At 17.5% G+C, this 19,606-nt stretch overlaps 2 protein-coding genes and 1 non-coding gene across 3 annotated transcripts, besides 23 other annotated features; 2 read left to right on the forward strand and 1 right to left on the reverse strand. All coding sequences in view use genetic code 6, as the record gives it.

Annotated features, from left to right (window-relative positions):
- The first annotated feature begins 1,219 nt into the window (after positions 1-1,219).
- On the forward strand, positions 1,220-4,340 carry IMG5_100070 (hypothetical protein). Its single transcript, XM_004035297.1, has 4 exons — positions 1,220-1,707; positions 1,943-3,104; positions 3,148-4,088; positions 4,135-4,340. Exons 1-3 carry the CDS (start codon positions 1,374-1,376, stop codon positions 3,701-3,703), a joined length of 2,052 nt encoding a protein of 683 aa, XP_004035345.1. The 5' UTR covers positions 1,220-1,373; the 3' UTR covers positions 3,704-4,088; positions 4,135-4,340.
- Positions 4,341-4,510: 170 nt separating this feature from the next.
- Positions 4,511-4,544: a microsatellite.
- A 26-nt stretch (positions 4,545-4,570) lies between these two features.
- Positions 4,571-4,637: a microsatellite.
- Positions 4,638-4,948: 311 nt separating this feature from the next.
- Positions 4,949-5,000: a microsatellite.
- A 317-nt stretch (positions 5,001-5,317) lies between these two features.
- IMG5_100080 (hypothetical protein) lies at positions 5,318-7,877 on the reverse strand (the record flags this gene model as incomplete). Its single annotated transcript, XM_004035298.1, has 5 exons — positions 5,318-5,653; positions 5,695-6,322; positions 6,372-6,583; positions 6,624-7,175; positions 7,377-7,877. 5 exons carry the CDS (start codon positions 7,875-7,877, stop codon positions 5,408-5,410), a joined length of 2,139 nt encoding a protein of 712 aa, XP_004035346.1. The 3' UTR covers positions 5,318-5,407.
- Positions 7,878-8,950: 1,073 nt separating this feature from the next.
- Positions 8,951-8,988: a microsatellite.
- A 1,111-nt stretch (positions 8,989-10,099) lies between these two features.
- Positions 10,100-10,154: a microsatellite.
- Positions 10,148-10,180: a microsatellite.
- A 449-nt stretch (positions 10,181-10,629) lies between these two features.
- Positions 10,630-10,701, forward strand: IMG5_100090. The gene has a single exon. It is a non-coding gene; the product is annotated as a tRNA-Arg (tRNA).
- A 1,795-nt stretch (positions 10,702-12,496) lies between these two features.
- Positions 12,497-12,559: a microsatellite.
- Positions 12,560-12,565: 6 nt separating this feature from the next.
- Positions 12,566-12,600: a microsatellite.
- Positions 12,589-12,625: a microsatellite.
- Positions 12,626-14,438: 1,813 nt separating this feature from the next.
- Positions 14,439-14,530: a microsatellite.
- Positions 14,531-14,817: 287 nt separating this feature from the next.
- Positions 14,818-14,861: a microsatellite.
- Positions 14,829-14,913: a microsatellite.
- Positions 14,835-14,916: a microsatellite.
- A 64-nt stretch (positions 14,917-14,980) lies between these two features.
- Positions 14,981-15,022: a microsatellite.
- Positions 14,983-15,022: a microsatellite.
- A 17-nt stretch (positions 15,023-15,039) lies between these two features.
- Positions 15,040-15,085: a microsatellite.
- Positions 15,086-15,656: 571 nt separating this feature from the next.
- Positions 15,657-15,690: a microsatellite.
- Positions 15,691-16,149: 459 nt separating this feature from the next.
- Positions 16,150-16,201: a microsatellite.
- Positions 16,150-16,208: a microsatellite.
- Positions 16,209-16,831: 623 nt separating this feature from the next.
- Positions 16,832-16,878: a microsatellite.
- Positions 16,879-18,462: 1,584 nt separating this feature from the next.
- Positions 18,463-18,503: a microsatellite.
- Positions 18,478-18,526: a microsatellite.
- Positions 18,478-18,535: a microsatellite.
- The last annotated feature ends 1,071 nt before the right edge of the window (positions 18,536-19,606 follow it).

Below are 19,606 nucleotides of genomic sequence, written 5' to 3' on the forward strand. Positions count from 1 at the left end.
ATAATTTTTTTTTAATTTAATATTGTAATTATCAGAATAGAAAAGAGATTCATTTAATAGACCAAATGAAAATGAAAGTTACATTACTTGATATTTTAAAAAAAAAAAAAATATAAAAAAAAGAATCAGATGAAAATAAGACTAAGTTTGATAAAGACATAAATAATTGTATGAAAGAAAGTAAATATTCAGATGAAGAAACAAAGGAAAATTAAAATAATAGAAACATTCCAGAATAATGTAATAGATCAAATTCGCGTAATAAACCTAAATCAATAGATTAAACCTAAAGAGCTTATGAATATTATAAATAAGACAAAAAGTATAAAGAATAAATATATCTAGGTTAACAAGATATGAACTTTACTTTATCAAAAAGACAATAGAAAATTGAAAACTAAATAAAACATATTACAAATGAATTAAATAAAGTATCATAAAATTTACATAAATCTGAATATTAAGAATATGATCATGAACATTATTAATTATTATTTTAAGATATAAAAGCAGAAAATTAACTTTTAAAAAAATAATTATAAGCAATTTAAATAGCAAAAGAAGTAAAAAATTTACAAAATATAAAATAAAAAATAAAAAAAGACTGTTCCATAAAAAAACAAAGGAAAAAAAAATTATGGAAAACAATAGAAGGAGTAGAAACACATGAAATAAAAGACAGAAAAAAATTTTCTGATTTACTAAAGTTAGTCGACTTATTAAAAAAATAATTGAAAGAAACTGAAGAATAAAACAGAAAACTACAATCCTAAAATAATACTAATAGACCTTCAAGCAATTTAAAAAACGCATTACAAACACTTCCTGAAAATTAAAATTCTAATATAAAGTTGACTAGTTTATAAGCTAAAAATGATGAACTTTATGGACATTATAATAATTTGAAAAATTAGTTGAAAACTTCTATTTAATAAAACTAAACTTTGAATCAAGAACTTAGGGAATGGAAAGAAAAGGCTAATAACCTAAGTAGGGAAAACAGAATGCTTTAATTGGGCTTTTAAAGTGCAGAAGAATACCAAAAACAAATAATTGATTTAAAAAAATAACGAGATCAGACTGAAAATAGATTAAAAGAATTACTTTCGAGTCCTTTCTTTAAAGAACATGGAGAAAAGGCCTTAAAATATGTGAAAATATAAGAACTAGAAGAAGAAAATCTCAAATTTTCAGAAGAAAACAAAAGTTTGAATCAAAGAGTAAATGAGTTAAGAAAAGAGGTCGAAAGATTGGAAAATTAAATAGATAATTTGAAATAAGAAGTTGAATTTTTAAGAGATGAAAATGATGAGTTAAAAATAGAACTTACTTCTTAAGCTAACAAATTCGGGCCTTTATAATAATTATAATAAATGGATCATAAAACCTATTTAAAAACATTAGGTGAAATCACTATGAATTCACATAAATTAAAGATTTAAGGACTAGATGAACTTTTAGAAAATAATTAAGATGAAAAAAATTAAGTTTATGTAAAAAATCTTTAATAAGAAATAGAATAGTTAAAAAGAGATAAAGGAGAAATTGCTGTGCATTTAGAAAAAATTTAAACCATGCTTAAAATTTAAATGGATATTACTCAAGAAAAAGAAAGTATACATAAAGCTGAAAAGGAAGCTTTTGAATTAAAATACAATGCACTCCTTAGTTAAGCTTAAGAGTTAGCTTAAATCTCTGATATGAAAGGTATTTATTTTTATTTTATTAGATTATTTTTTAAATATATATTTTTTTAATAAAAAAGGATTTCTTAAAGGAGATGTTGGGATTTAATAATAACAAGAAAAATAAAAAGTATATAAAAAAACAATGTTCAATATACTGATAATGTTTCTGTTTTTTCAGATGATGAAGAAGAAGAAAATTAAACTGATAAACGTAAAAAGAAACTATATTTTAAAAAATATAATTTAAAAAAAAGAAAATGGTTGTAATTACTTTGACTTTTGGATAGGATTATGCTAAATATACTAAGGAAATCTATTTGCCATTACAAATGGTAAAATATCAGAAAATGAGGAAATTTTAGTCTTTTCAACGGTAGATTTTTATGATCATGATATTTAAACAACTCCAATAAGCTAGGCCAAAAACCAAACATATTTTAACTTTTAATGCTCTTATAAAATAACAACTAAAGACGATTTCTTATTGTATTTAAGTACTGGGTCGATAAAAATAGAACTATATGCCGCAGTTGGAAAAGATGCTTTATTATTAGGCTCAGTAGAAGTTCCTCTTCTATATTTATTTTAGAATAACCGATAAGAATGTATTTCAGCGGTTTTAAACTAAAAATGTTAACTTAATTTTGCTGAAACAATAATAGGATAAATAGAAATCAAAGCCAGATTAAGGTATCCAATTTCAAACTAAATAAAATTATTCGTTTAGAAAAACTCTACATAAGATAAAGAATTAGAAGAGCAAAAAGATTTGGCTTTGGAAGAATATGAAGACAACAAAGATCAAAGTACTAAAAGAAAGTTAGTAGTAATAATAGATAAAGCTTAAGGCTTCAATGAAAAATCATCCACCTTTATATATTATTAAATTTAAAATAAAGACTATTATACAAAATCAGTTCCTGGGTCTTAACCTAAATATGATCATCATTAAATACATGATATTTGCCATTTAGATAAATTTAAAAACATCTTAAATAAAGTTCCTTTAGAATTTGTAGTCTTTGATGATTTTGCTCCTTTAACAAACGAATACGAATAACATGATATCGTAGGAATAGCTAGTACTAAATTGGATGGATTAAATTCTAATTTAATTATTGATACTGTCCTTACTATTTATAATGATAAAAAAATTAAAGTAGGGCTTCTCTACATTAAAGTTTTTTGGTATGAATATTAAGATTAAATTTAAATTAGTTCCAAATTTGGATAAGGCCTGTTAGCCAAGCAATGGGAAAAAGACTTTACCCTTAAACTTGCTAAAACTTTAAAAAATAGGTAGCTTAATACAAATAATGGATTCATGATATTCGATAGAAATAATGATAAAATTATTTCAAAAGAAGAATTCTTAAATACTTGTCTTGGAACTTTAAATATGGTCGAATTTAATAGGTTAAATTTTATTTATTTTATTTTTATAAATATATATTTATAGAGATGAAGTTTTATATTATTACAGTAAATAAAAGTAACCTTTTGATAAAATTGCTTTTGAATAATTATTACGTCCTTATATGTTAGATGATATAAGCAAATTAAAATATTTAGAAGAAATTTCTATTTTACAAAAAGCAGCTTAAAATAATGAAGAAGAAAATAAAGAATAATATGCAGCGTAAGAAAGGTTAAAGAATAATGAAAATTAATAATAAGAAAGAATGAATTAAATGCAGTCTATTAAAGAATTAAATAACATTTTGAATGATAATACTAAATAAATGACTACGTAAAAAGATGAAGTTTTAAGAGAAATGATCGGAATTATGATAGTTTCTGAAATGAAGAAAAAAGCGCGCTCGAAGTTTTTGCAGAAATTGATAAAAATAAAGATGAAGAAATCGATACAAAAGAATTAACCAAATATTTATTAAAATAAAATATTTCAGCTTCCCAAGAAGAAATTTTCCGCTTTTTGTCAACAATAGATGCAAATAAAAATAATAAAGTAGATATTTTGGAATTTATTAATTATGTTTCTAGAGAAAATATGACTAAAATACTTTATATGTAAAAATACCCGAAAAAAGAAAGCATATCTTAACCATATTCAGACGAATAAATTATTTATGAAATCGAAGAAAAAATTTTCTATTATATGAAATAGAAAAAAATAAAAATTCTCAAATTACATGAAAATATGGACTTAAAGAAAAAAAATTCTATTGGAAAAAAAGAATTCAAAGACTTCTTTATTTAAGAGATTGGTATTGAACTTACTTCTAGAGACTTAAATGTTGTTTTTAATAAATTTGATTAAGATGGCGATGGTGTGATTTCAGTTAAAGAATTTGTAGAACATTTAAAAAATGCTATCAATAAAAGAAAATCATTAAGAGACTTAAGGTCTTCTGTAATGAGCAATATTTCACCTGATATGTAATAATAATAGTTTTTTATTATTTATTTATTTTTAAAAATAAAGGAGTATTGCTAAGTTTGATTAAACTACTGAATCATTTTATGTAGGGGATAATGCAAGCAATACTAGAAAATAATCTAAAGCTATTAGATTTAATATTTGATTATTTTTTAATATAAGAAAAAAATTAATTTTTTTATTTCATAAATATTGTTATTATATTGATAAATATTTTTATTATTTTTAATTATTACCTAAAATATATTAAATTCTTTTCATTTATTTAAAAAAATCATAAATTTCAATAATTAATTATAGATTTTAATTTTTTTTATATATATTTATGTAAATTAATTTTTTCTATATACATATTATTTATAGATATTTCTGGATAATTTATTAATGCTAATGAAGTGCAAAAAATATAGAATAAATCGAGAAATAATAAAATTAAAAAATAAATTAAAATAATAGTAATTAAATATTTAAATAAAAATTAATATATATATATATATATATATATATATATATATATATATATATATATATATATATTTATATATATAAAAAAAAATAGCTTTTATAAATTTTAAAATTAAAATAATTTATAATAAAGATCTAACTAAATAATAATAAATGTCTAGTTGTCCTTTTTTTAACATAATAAAAATAGCATTTATTGTTTTAATGATGTTAATGACTACTGCGAGATTATGGGCATGGAAGAAATCCTAAAATGTTTTTGCTAAACAAAAAGATAATCAAAATAATTAATATATTTAAAAGTATTAAAACGAATAAGAATATATAAAAAATGAAGAAAACCTAAAATAAAATTTTTAAAATAATTGAAATAAATTATGTATGTTTTTAGTTGTTTATTTTGTAAAATATATTTTTATTTTTAGATATATTTCTTTTTATTTTTATTGTTTTTAAATTATTATGTAATTTGCATTATTTTATTTTTAAATAAAAAAATAATCAGAAATGTTAAATTATTTTTAAAATAAATTTTCTATTATAAATTTCTATTTAACAAAATCGAAATTTAATAGATATACTTAATATAATTGTAAAAATTTAGCAATTTTTGTATTATAAAATTAGAAAAATAGATATAGCAAAGGAATTTTATAATTATTTTTTCTTATGTTAAAATAAAAATAAAATATATTTAAATTTTAAAAAATAATTAAAATCTATATATAAACATTCTTAATCACAATTAAAGAAATAATGAAAAGAAAAATAAATAAATTTAAAAAAACTATTATATAAAATTAAATATTATTGGTTTTTGTTTTTTATAAATATTCCACTTAATTATATTAACTCAATTTAAATGGAATAACGTATTATTTGAGTTTTTATTAAGATCTATGTTTAAGCTTTAAATAAGTATATTATTTTAGCTTATTACTACATGTGGCTTTTTCATTACTTTATCTAATTATTTATAACCACAAACAACAATATAATCGACATTTGTTTTCCAATATTAATTTTAATATTTATTTTAAACATTAATATTAAGAGCATTTTCTCTAAATTTAAAAGTAGTTAAACAAAATTCTTAACCCTTTATTTTTATTTTTTTAAAATAAATATAGAAATTAATACTTTTTCATATTTAAATGATTCTCCATCATCCATGAAAAAGACTCCTTCAGCTTCTTATTTTTCATCTAGGCAAATAACGATATACATTGAACAGTTTTCCTTAATATCTTTACTAGATTTAAAACTCTTATTTTTAAGTATATTATAATATAAAATGACAGATCCTCCTCTAATATAGATAGGTATATGATTTATATCAGTAACACTATGCTTTTAAGATGTATCTGTAATTTAATAATGATTGTTATAATCGTACCAAAGTCCAGGTAAATTTCTCAAAAAAACTTAATTTTGATTTTCTTCGACAATAGGAGCAACTAAAATATTTTTTCCAAGCATATAAATCTATTCTTCATCAAAAATATTTTCTAATTCAGGATAATTCATCCATAAAGCTCTCATTACAGGCATTCCTGTTTTTACATGATTATAAAACTCACTATACCAATAAATCAAAAACTCATATCTGGTTAAAATTGCGTTTTTTATTCCTTACAAAGTATCGTCATCATATAGCCAAGGCTCTCTTCTTTCACAAAAAGTAGAACTGTGACCCCTAAAGAACGGTTAAAACGCACCTGCTTGAAACCATCTTATATGTAATTTATTTTCTGGATTTCCTTCAAAGCTTTTTTACATATAAAATTTAATAAAAAAAATATTTTTAAAAATTTTACCCTCCAACATCTCCTCCACAATAAGAAAATCCAGTTGTACTAAAAGAAAGAAGCATAGGATTATGAACATTTAAATAATTCCAAGTAGCTTCACTATCAGCAGTCCATATAGCAGCATATTTTTAAGTTCCCACCCACCATGATCTTGTTAAAACAAGAGGTCTTTATTACTCATTAGGAGAATCTCTATTTAATATACCTTCATAAGTAGCCTTTTTTAAAAAAAATATTATAATTTTTTTTAAAAATTACCTTAGATTAACAATAACCATAAAGATTATGAACAAAAGTGTGTGGAACTTAATATTCAGTTTATTTATTTTTAACATAATGGAGATTTTCCTTAGCCATTGTTTCTTCAATACCCTTAAAAACTGCAGGTTCGTTCATATCATTCCAGGCATGTACAATTCTTGATGTATGTTTATATTTTTCATAACTATATAAATTTTGCCAGAATTTCTATACATCTTAATTCAAAAAGTCTAACCAATTACAATCTCCTGGCCAACATTTTCCCACAAAATTAGTCACACCGTCAGGATTTTTTATAAAGAAATTAGGTTGATTATAACTTTCTGTATAGATAGAATAATCTTAGTCAATTAAAATATGAGGATCTGCAATAGTAACTAACTTTCTTCCCTTTTAATCTAGTTTTTTGATCATATCATCTACATTAGGATACAAAGCCTAATCAAATGTGAAATATCTTTTATTGAAGCAATGGTCTATATCTAAATAAATAACATCATAAGGAATTCCATATTAATCAAAATTCTTATCAACAGCTTCCACATCATTCTAATCTTTAAAACTATACCTGCAATGTTAATACCCTAAAGCAAATAATTAAGGAAACAGTGAAACTCCGATAATATTCGTAAATTTTTTATAAAATTTTTCTACTTTAAAATCCGCAAAAACAAGAATTTCCAAATCACCTTACTCACTAAACCAATTTACTTAGCTTTATTTTTTATTTTTCATTCTTTTAATATCTACGTATGTTTCAGATGAGTTTCTCCAAAAAAAGCCACCGATCATATCTTTAGTTTTAGTAACCAAAATAGGAGCTGTTCCATATAAACTTTCTTTAGAGCCGATAGGCCAACAATATCTGTCTAAATTATACAATCGATAAGGTTTATCGTGAAAGGTATCATCTAAATTATAAGAACCAGGATGTTCAGGAATTCCAAAAAGATATTAGGAATTAACTAATGTGGTACAATAAAGAAGACCGTCACAAAAAAATGAATTTATTTCAATAACTTCGATATTTTCCTAATAAAAAGTTATTTTCAAAGGGTTTATCTACAAATCTATAGTCATTTAAGGAGTCTTTATTTGCCATGAATTCACATTTTAAACTTCAATGTTTACATTAGAAAGGTTTTCATTTATAAGTTATATTTAACCAACAACATCATCTAATTAAAAGTTATAAATATTATTTACGTTTTTCGCTCTAACTTATATTATTCCATCTTCAAATATTTACATTTTTAATTGTAAGTCAGCAGATGGAGGTTAAGTTATTATAATTTCGAGTTAGTTCAGAGATTCGTTTTTAATTATACTCTTTATGATTTGGTTCGGATGAACTTATTTACGCATTAAATCCACTTATGACTCTGCCCATTTCTATTAAATTTATTTATATAAGAAAAGTTAATATATATTATACCATTTTTTATCTTATTTTTTAGATAATAAAAATATAATTTTAAAAATATATTCTTTTTTTTATTTTTAAAATAAAAAATTATAATAAAGGTCAAATTAAAAATATATTTTCCACAATTATAAAATTATTAATCTTATTTATTATAATAAAAAAAATATCTAATATTTAAAATAAAAAAAATATTTTATCAACTTTTATTTATATTTAAATCATAAATAAAATAAAAAAAGGTATTTATAATGATTTTATAAAAAATTTATATAATTGTAAAGTATTAAATTATAATACAATTTTTTAAAAATAATTGATATATATATTATAATATTGTTTTTTTAGTATTATATTAAATTTTATTTTTTAAAATTGTCGTTAACAATACAAATTACAAGATAAAAATACTTATTTTATATTAATATTATATATATATATTATTTTTAATATTGAATAAATTTCATTTAATTTATTTTATAAAATTAAAAAACATTATTAATTTTTTAATAACATTTTAAATACTTTATATAAATTACACAAAATTTGATATTATTTTTTTAAATATTTCTATATTAGAATTTTTTTATTTTTTTAATAATATAATCTTGTTAAAATATGCAATATTTCAGTAATTTATATTTATGCTTAGCTAATTAATAATATTTATGATTTTTATTTATTAATTTTATTAAAATACTATTTTAAATTGAGTTGTTTTATCAATATTATTGCTCTAAATTATTTAAATATATTTAAATAATTTGCAATTACTATTAATATCTATACAGAAAATGATTTATTGAATTATAATTATTACTTAATTTAATTATTATTTTTGAAAAAAATTAATTTATTAATTAAATTAACACTAATTTTCTGATTTTTTATATTCTTATATATTTAAAATATGAAATAAAATTTAACATAATAAATAAATGCTTTTTATTTAAATATTAAATTATATGTATTTTGTATCTATTATTTAGATATTTAGATATATTTTTTAATTTTTTATTTATATATTAGCAAATTATGTTAAAAGATTATATATAAATTTAATTTTAAGTTTTTATTTATATATGAAAATAAATATATATATAAGATAAAAACAAATTTAAATGTAAAATATTATAATAATATATTTTTAACTTAATAATAATAAAAAATATTTAAAATTATAATTAATAAGATATTTTTATTTATGGTAAATTTATAAACATTAAATTTGATATAATCTTCCTAATATACAGGTATACATGTTTATATAGAAAATACATTTATATATTTAATATTTTAGTAATATTCTTACATATTTTAAATTATTTATTCTAAATGTAGAATGTAAAGATAGGTTTTTAAAAATTTGCTAATATGTTTGTTTATATATGTCCTGGAAATAATAGAGTGTAAATTCATATAAATATAATAGCTACTATTTAATATATTGTAAAATAAACAAAAAATTTATATTTTAAAAAAATAAATATAAAGAAAAAATTAATGATTCTAGAAGATTATTAAGATTATTTAAAAGCTTAATAAATATTCCTAATATATTAGATTTGTTCTAACATTATAAAAAATAGCATAAATTTTCATAAATACTATGTTTAACTACAAACACATTTTATTTCTTTTTTTATTTATTAGATAATATTGCTATTTTATGCAAAATAAAATTCCTAAAACTGAATTATTAAAAATAAAAATCTTATTCATATATAATGTGGATAATTGGTTTAACTTCAGCATTATTATTTTATACAAATAAATTATATCAATCGTTTCAAAACGAAAAAAATTTGAAGAAGGAAATGCTCAATAATATGAGTCCAAGATAATTTTGTTTAATTTTATATGAAATTTCTGCAGAAAGAAAATAATATTCTATTAATTTAATAAGGATTATAGGAGATTTAGTTGTGGCCTTAGAAAAAAATAATATTCCTGCTTATGTATTTAAAACTCATTTTAATAATGGAATTACATCTTTCGGAGGATTAGTTTCTAGTATTATAGCCTTTTACTAATTTTATTAAAAGAATTTATAAATAATAAAAATATAAAATAAATAATGAATATAAATTATATAGTAAAAATATTTAAATATAAAATTTTAATTATAAAAGTAACATTTAATCTTGTTTTTAATTTTTCTATGAGAATCTTCTAAAATAATTAAAATTAATTAGAATTGATAATCATAAATATTTATATTAATTTTTGTTAATTATAGGATTTGTTAAATATCCATTAAATATAATTTTAAAAAATATAACAAAAAAATAAGTATTTAGAATAATAAAATATCAAAATATAATATATTAATATTGTATACATACATATATGAATTCACATATATTTTTTAAGAAATAAGAAATATAATTTAAATTTATTAAGTTAAAGGAATTATACAAATTATTTACTTTTTCATTTTTTAAATAAATAAATATTAATACTTTGAAATAAAATTAACAAATAAATGAAAATAATTAAAAAAAAGTTTATTTAGTAATAATTATTTTTATTTTTAAATTAATCAATATTAAAATTTTATTTATAGTATTTATTAAATTCAGCCGGGTGGCGCAATGGTAGCGCAGCAGACTTCTAATCTGAAGGTTGTGGGTTCGAGTCCCACCCTGGTTGCCATATTTTTTTAAATCATAAAAATTGAAGGAAATAATTTGATTAAAATAAATTTAATGTAAAGAAATAAAATTATTTTTATATTACAAAAATTTAATGAAATTATTTTTTATAATGAATTTAATTTTATGGAAAGAAATAAATTCAATTAATATTTTTTTTAAATTTATGTTTTTTAACAAAATTATAATATATAAGAATAAAACTTTCATTTATTTTATATTTAATCTTATTTTAAAATCTTTATATATATTAATATCAATAAATATCTTATTCTTAGTGTAATTTTTCATTTGATTTTTTTTAATTAACAGCTTTGTTTTAAATTTTTATAATTAAAATATTTAAAAGTATAACATGTTCATTTATTATATTATTTTTTCTGCAATTTTTTTAAATAGATCTATCTAAATATTTATTTTAATCTATTTTCTCTCTCATTTTTTTTATTGATTGATTAAGTTTTTAAAAAAATAAAAATAAAATATGGACAAATAATATTTCATTTTAAACACAATACTTTATGAAAGAATAGTATATTAAAAAGAAAATAAGAAAAACAAATAAAATAAAATTTAAAACAATCATTATAATTATATTTAAATTATTTTAATTAGTGAAAATCTGATAAAATATATAAAAAATTTTAAATTTAATATTTGCTTTTTTTGAATAATAAATTCATAAGCACTTTTTTCTTAAAAATTTTTTTCATTCTAATATTTATTATAATATTAAAATGTTTTGGTAAGTAATATTAAAAGATACTATATCTTAATAATAAATTTAATATTTATTAGTACATAATTGAAAGCCCTAAAATATATAATAAAAAATAGAAAAAAAACTTTAAAATTGTCCTTATAAATATATGATATTTATTTATAATTAAGCTTATTATCCTAATTTACCTATCTTTTAAAAGCTTTTACAAATCAAGGTCAGCTGAAGTATTAATTCACTTTAATATAGAGGTCATTTAAAATATTACTATTTAAAGAATACCTAAAAATTTTTGATGCTTAACTTTTCCAAATAGAATTTCAAAGTATTAAGTTATTATGAGATTAGTGAAAACAAATTTATAGGTCTTTTAATAATTAATATAATATATCGACTTATATTTATCATATTTATTTGTTTAATTTTTTAAACATTTTCAAATAAATATTTTTATTTATTTATATTTACATTATTCTAGCTCAATTTTTATTATGTCCATAATTAAAAAAAAAAATATTCTTCTTTAAAATTTTTCAAAGTTTAGCAATTTTAAAAAGGAAGAAAGAATTAATTTAAACAATATATGATTATGATAATGGATTAATTTTCATCTATTTGATTTTAATATTTAATTTATTATGAATATTCTTATTTTTAAATTCTAATTAGTTATTTTACAAATTTTATTCATTTATATAAATTTTCTACTTAAACTGAACAATGATTAAGTATAAAAATATAAAATAATAAATATTTTTTATTCCATGTTTCCTCATAAATAATTAAATTATGTCATCAAAGCTCTGAAAATTTCAATGTATTTAGGACCAATAAAAAGCCGAAAGTTCCCTATCTGATTCAATAATTTAATATGATGATTTTTGTACATTTTCCTCGATAATTGTATAAATAACAGGATTTTAACCCTTAAGAATAAGAACTTAAATTTTTTATATATTTTCTTTATAATAAAATATATTAAAATTTTAGATATTTTTTTTTCTGAATCATTATTTTCTAAAAAAATCTAAAGTATATAATTTAATAGAAAATTAATAATAAGTAATAAATTAATATTAAATAAAAGAAAAATATATATTAAAAAAAAAATTATAAATAATAAATATTAAATAAATTAAATTTATTTTTATATTCATTATTATTTTAATATTATTAAAATAATTAATATTATAAATATAATGAAAATTTATTTTTCATAAAATTAATAATAATTATATTTTAACTTAATAATAATACAATTTTGATTTTTGATTTATTGATAATTTTTAAATTTAAAAAAATAATATAAATTAGAAATAATAAAAATAAACTTATTATTACTCTAAAATTTTTTATTATTTTAATGCTATTTTTTCAATTATTGTTTTTTACAGATTTTATATTTTATTAAATAATTTTAAATTAACTTTATTATAAATAAGAACTAGAATGAAGTAAAAGAATATCTTCATTATCAAAAATTAAGCTGAAATCAATATTAATGTAAAAATCAAAGAATTAAGTACAATATGGATTTAAATAATTTTCAAGTATATAAAGTTTAGCAAATGCTTAAATAGCAAATTTTTGATTATTTATAGGAATAAGTATAGCTGCTGAAAATAAATTAAAAGCAGTTATATTTTAAAAATTATTTTTGCTATAAATACTAAAGAGACCATCTTCCCCTTAAAATATTATAAAATTAAGATCTTTTTTAAATAATTTTTTATTAAAAAAATAATAATAATAAAAAACCATTTCGACTGATAATTTCTTAAATATTTTCTTCAAATTATAATTAATTTAATTTTTAAAGTGTTTTTTCATTTTAATTATATTAATAAACATCAAACAAGAATTTGTTAGAAGAAAAAATTATAACTTTGCCCAAATAATTTTATATATATTTAAGAAATTATATATTTTGAGTATTTTAAACTTAAATTTTAATTAAGCTTTATTCTTATTATAAAAGAATATTAAATCCAATAATTTATTTAACAGAAGGTTAATACAAAATAACATCTGTAGTTTAAAGGCAATAAGCATAAAGTGTAAATTCTTCTTAAAAACTATACTTATTTAACAGCTAGAACTTATAATTTGAAAAATTAACAAAGTATAAGTTCAAAACAATCTTCTAGCTGTTATTTTCTTGAGAGAAGCATAATAAACAAGAATTTTTATTTAAAAAAGAAATTTCTTTTAAATAAGAAGTAAATATAATTTTAGCAATTTTTTTAATTTAAGGAACTGTATTCCAAAGAATAATATTTCCTATATCATCTTATTGCTATTAATAATTATTTTATTGGAATTTGTGATAAGTTATGAAATAGTTTTTGGATGAAGGACAACTTATTTTTAAAGCCATTTCTACTGAGGATTAAGTTTAGTAATTATTTTTTAAGGAAATACTTAACTTTCTCCATCTAAATAAAAAACAGATAAAGTATATTAATATTAAAACTACTTCAAGCATATCATATACTGTATTTCTATATATTACACACAAATGAAATATATAAAATGTTAAATATTTCTTATAATATTAATTGTTGTTTGGAGCTTACCATTTAGGAAGATTCTCTAAAAAACAAGGCAGTGCTATTACGGAAAATAAGTCGTTAAGAATTATTTAGGTTAATAAACTCATTCCTCGACAATTTCTCGATATTATACAAAATCCTAAGCCTACTACTATTATAAATAAAGATGCAACTGGATGTGTTGAAAAACCTTTTGCCATTTCAGATGGTACTTAAAGTATTTTTTCTGTAAATTTCCTCCAGGTATATTAAAAATGTTCAGTTATTTTATTTTTTTTCTAAAATTTATTGAATATATTAATATTCCGAGAAATACAAAAAAGAAATATATCATTATATTGTAATTATTTTTTCTAATTAATGTTTGTTTTTTAATTTTATTTTATTGGGATTAAATGATTTAATTAAATGTGTATTTGCTAATGTTATTTTGTAAAGTTGATAAAAATTTATTATTAAATCTTTTTATTTATGTATTTTTAATTATTATTTATTATATTCTTATTTAATCTATTGAATTTTTTTATTATTTTCGTATTTTTTATTTATTATTTTAAAAATAAATATTATAAAAGTGTATTATATATTTAAAAAAAAAATATTATAATAATATAATAATTTATATTAAAATTAATTAATATGAATAATTTTTTATTTTATTTATTTAGTATAAATTAAAATATTAATTATTAAAATTTCCAAAAATTGGAATTTATATAAATTAAAAATAAAAAATAAATTGCTTTGGTAAGGTAAAAAAAATATTTAAAACAAATAAATAAATTTATTTTAAATTCTAATAATAATAATAATTTAATTCAAAAAAGAAATTAAATTATGTAAAAATAGAACATAAAAAAAAAATAATTATAAAAAAAATATAAATAAATGATTAAATAAAATATAAAAAAAAAAATGTAAAAAAATAAAATAAAAATATTTTTAAATTAATAAGCAGTAAATATTACTAATGATTAAGGGAATTTTTATAATAAATAAAAATCTATTTATTAATTTATATTATTTATTATATTTTATTAATTTATATAAATTAAAATAAATCAATTTAATTTAATTTAATTCAATTTAATTTAATTTAATTTAATTTACAAGTATCTAAATATTGTAATATTCTAATTATATTTATTTTTAAATAACACTATATTTAAATTTTGAATATGATAATTCAATTTAAATAATATATTCATTTTTATATTTTTTACTTAGCTTATTTTTTATTTTGTTTTTGTTAATAATTTAAAAATTAATATAAAATAAATTATTTATTTTAAATAATATAATTATAAATATATAAACATTTTTATAATATTTTAAAGTTAATTAACTTATATTGTAAATAAATTAATTTAAATATATAATATTAAATTATTTAATATATTTATTCAAATTAAAATATCTCTATATTGATAATTTAAAAATTTTGCCTAAGTTTCAAAAGTTCTTGAAATTTATTACCGTTTTTAATTATTTCATTATTATAATCATCTTCATCTTTTTCAATATTTTTGAATGGAGGAATTTTATCATTAAAGAAACAAGAAATTTTTTTATTTTTATTCATACCTTCTATATTAAAAAATGAAGTTTAAATTTAACTTTCGGCTAGTTAAATAAGTTCTTTTGGAATTATAACTTTTCCCTCATTTTCTTTTTTGTCTTATTTAAGTAATTTTTTAATTTTATTAATTTTTTATTATTTTTCTTATATTTTTTTTTAAGTTTATAAAAATATAAACTAAGGATTAATACTAATATTTTTTTAATGTTTTTTTTCTAATATTTCTTTCATTAATTATTCCTAATAAAGTTTATTTTTTAACTTCTAAGCAGGACTAATTGAATATTTACCCTAAACACTTTCTTTTATTTTTTTAGTTTCAATCTAAATATTATGAGAGGAAGAATATAATCCAAAAGTGGGTTTAAAATAGTTTTTCGGGAAATAAATAAGTGTCGGTTCCCTTAATTTTGCCGAAAAGTTTTTTGATTAAAATTCATAATCTTCCCATTTTTTCAAAAGAACAGTAGAATAAGCTGGCATTTTTTTCTTTTATTATTTTTTCTATCCAAACATGAAATTTGCATTCCACAAATATTTCGCATTTGTATTTTAAATTTTCCAATTATAAAAAAAATTATTCCCTAAATTAACTTATTATTTAATATTATTATTATTATTAAAATTATTATTATTATTTATTATTTTTTATTCATCAGAATACTTTCGTTTTAACCTATATTTATCCAAACTAATTTAAGATGGTTTTTCATATTTTATAACTAATTCTTCTTCTGGTTTATTTCTCATCATAATTTATTTCTAAATTGATATTCTCTAATTATTATTTACTTTTTTCATTTCATTTTGAATAATTTTATCTGTTTCGTTTGTTTCTTCTTATTTTTATAACTTTTGGTTTATCTAGTTCAAAGAGTTTATTTATATTGGATTCTATTCAGGTTCTTTTATTTTTTATCTCTAAGTTGATACGATAGAATCAGGTGATTATAAATTTTATTCTAAATTTAACATTTTTGAGCTTCTCCTTGAAAGCTCATTATAGCTTTCATTATATTCTTAATAATTTTGCATTTCGGTTTTTATTTATTTAGATTTTTGCTATTTTTTTAACATGTCTTTATTAAAATACATATATTATTTATTATCTATGTAAATTTCTTTCCTATGGTTTGGTTTTGAAGCATTAGAGACTAAGTTATTGATTGAATTTTTACTGTATAAAGTATTATCTATTAATCTGATTGGAAAGTTTTAATATAAATTATTTATTATTTTTTGATTTGATAGATGAGATTTTACATTATGCTTACTCATTTTTTATATAAATTTATTAATTTTTTATTAAAAATATAATTTTTTTTTTTTTTTAAAGAAAATTAATTAGTTTAAATAGTTATTTTTTTATATATTATTTATATTTTTATTAATTATCAAAATTATATTTTTTCTTAAATGAGTTTTAATTATTTAGTTATTATTTATTTTTTAGAAATTTATTTAAACTTTTTTTATTCAGGGTTATTATTTTCTCCGATTAAATTCTAAATTTTAAACATTTGTTCAGGGCTACTGCTACGTTTTTATAATGCTATTTTATTCTTTAATTTTTAAAAAAATTAAATACCATTATCTTAATATCTATCAAAAATTTCAATGTTTTAAGGTTTTTTTCTAAAAAAACTATGCTTTCCTTTAAAATATTAAGATTTTTAACCATTTATTTTACTTTTGGAAATAGAATTTTATTAATCTTTTGGAGGTTAAATATTCCCTTAAATAATATAATTTATAAATGTTGAATTGTTTGATCTATTTTAGTTTAGTTTTTCACTAAATTTTCTAGTACTAATAGTTTATTTTTATAAGCATTTTAAATTTTATGATGTTTGAATAGATTTATTATTTTATTTTAATGTAAATGGAGAAATTAAATAATCGTAAAATTTTATTCTATTATAAGGAGTATCGTTTTATTCATTAATATCTCGTTGTTCAGTTTTTATATTAACTTTTTAATTTAAACTTTCTTCTATATTTTCTACAATTGAACTTTTTTATTTTGTAAATAATTAAATTTGATTCTGTCTTACTGTTTATAAAATAGAAGTTTAGCTATTTTGATATTCAGAAATACTATATTTCTATTTTTTATTTTATAATTTAATATATCAATATATATTTTACATTACCCTTGTTTTAGAAAATACAAAATTAAATGGCTTTTTATATTATTATCTAATATTACTTTTAATACAAGAACGAATAATTTCAGAATTTAGCATGATATTATGCATTTATTAAGTAGAAAACACTTTTTAAGAATTAATTATTTTTTTATTTTTATTGAATAATTTATTTATACTATTTTAATTATAAATTGTTTATGCTTCTTATTCTTATTTTTTATCTAATGATTTTGTATTATTTTATATCTTTTCTTTTTAATTTTATATATCTTATTCAATTATGAATTACTAAACATAAAGGTAATTTTCAATTTTTAAATTAATTTAATTATATTTAGCATTAGCTTATTATTCAAATAATTTTTTTAAATAATAATTTTAAGAAATCAATTAAATGAAATTCTTTTTTTTTAAAAAAAAAATATTAGAAAAATCTTTTAAAGTATAAAATTAAAATTTACATTAATTTTTAAAATATATATTGAAGCTTATAATGATTTACATATGACTGAAGTTATTCTTAATGGAAAATTTAATAAAGCTTCTATTTCTCCGAAAGTTTAGCCTGAACTTAATTAAATAATTTCATGTTATTTAAAATGATTGGTTTAATTTTATAGATTATTTTCTTATTATTTGTTTAAATTTAATAATTTAAACATCTTTTTTTTTTTTTTTTTTTTTTAAAAAAAAAAAAAGATAAAAATAAAAATTATAAATTATATTATATTACTTCTACTTCACCTTTTTTTATTAAATAAATATTTTCTAGATTATTATTTTCTTGATAAATTATTTATTTTCTTATAAATTTTTATTTTTCAAAATTACTCAAAAACTTAATAATAATCTCTCTTCCACAGCTTTTAAGTAAATTATTTTTGAAAAATTCGACTTTTTAATTAAGTTTTATTTCTTTACTCATTTTTAATATATCATTATAGTGTTTTACTTTTAATACTATAAATTAGGTATTTTCACAAGTAATTGTAGTTTCTTGCCTTGGGTTATTTGTTAATATTCCTAGTTCTCCAAATAGTTATCCTTTATTTAAAGTCAAACCATAATTATATTTAAAATTTCCATTTATATAATAACTAAAAAATAATTATTATTTTTTTATTTATTAATAAAATAAATTAATTATTTTTACTATTATATTTATACTTTTTTATATCCTATATTATAAAAGGGTTTATTTTTCCGAACTGATTATAAATAGTTTAGTCTATTTCGTGACTTTCATTTTTACTTAAAATTTATGGATCATCTTATTATGCTTAAATAATTTCATTTTATTTTTCTTCTATATATTGTATCTTTTATTCTATTAATTAAGTTTTTTCATTTTATTGTAATTCTTAGTTTATATTTTTTATGGGATGTAATACATTAACAGATCCACTTAAAATAATATATATTTAATTGGGATTATCTCCTTTTATATATATATTTAGATTATTATTTTTTTAAAAAAAATATTAAACCTGCATTAAAAACATTTGTTCCTCCATTTAGTACCTCATATTAAATTTTTTAGCAAATATTTTCATGTAATTTTAATTCTATATTTCTTTACTTATAATTTAATTCTTAAAAAAATTAAAATTTATCAGTATATTTTTTTAATATGCTTATTTCTTCATCAATTCTTTAATCAATTTTACTATTTTTCAATATTTATAATGCTATCTAGTTGAATATATATTATGTTTTTTTCTTATAAATTATTACTTCTTCTAAATCTTGATCTTTCGCACTATGATAATATTGTTTGCATAAACGTTTGTAGTTTATTATGTTATTTTTTTTGTATTTTAAAATTCTTCCTCGTCCATTCTATATATAATATTTTTATATATCAAATATTTGAAGGAATGTTTAAAAAAATAAATATAAGA

Source organism: Ichthyophthirius multifiliis (assembly GCF_000220395.1).
Source record: "Ichthyophthirius multifiliis unplaced genomic scaffold scaff_1120509250845, whole genome shotgun sequence".
Lineage (NCBI taxonomy): Eukaryota > Ciliophora > Oligohymenophorea > Hymenostomatida > Ichthyophthirius > Ichthyophthirius multifiliis.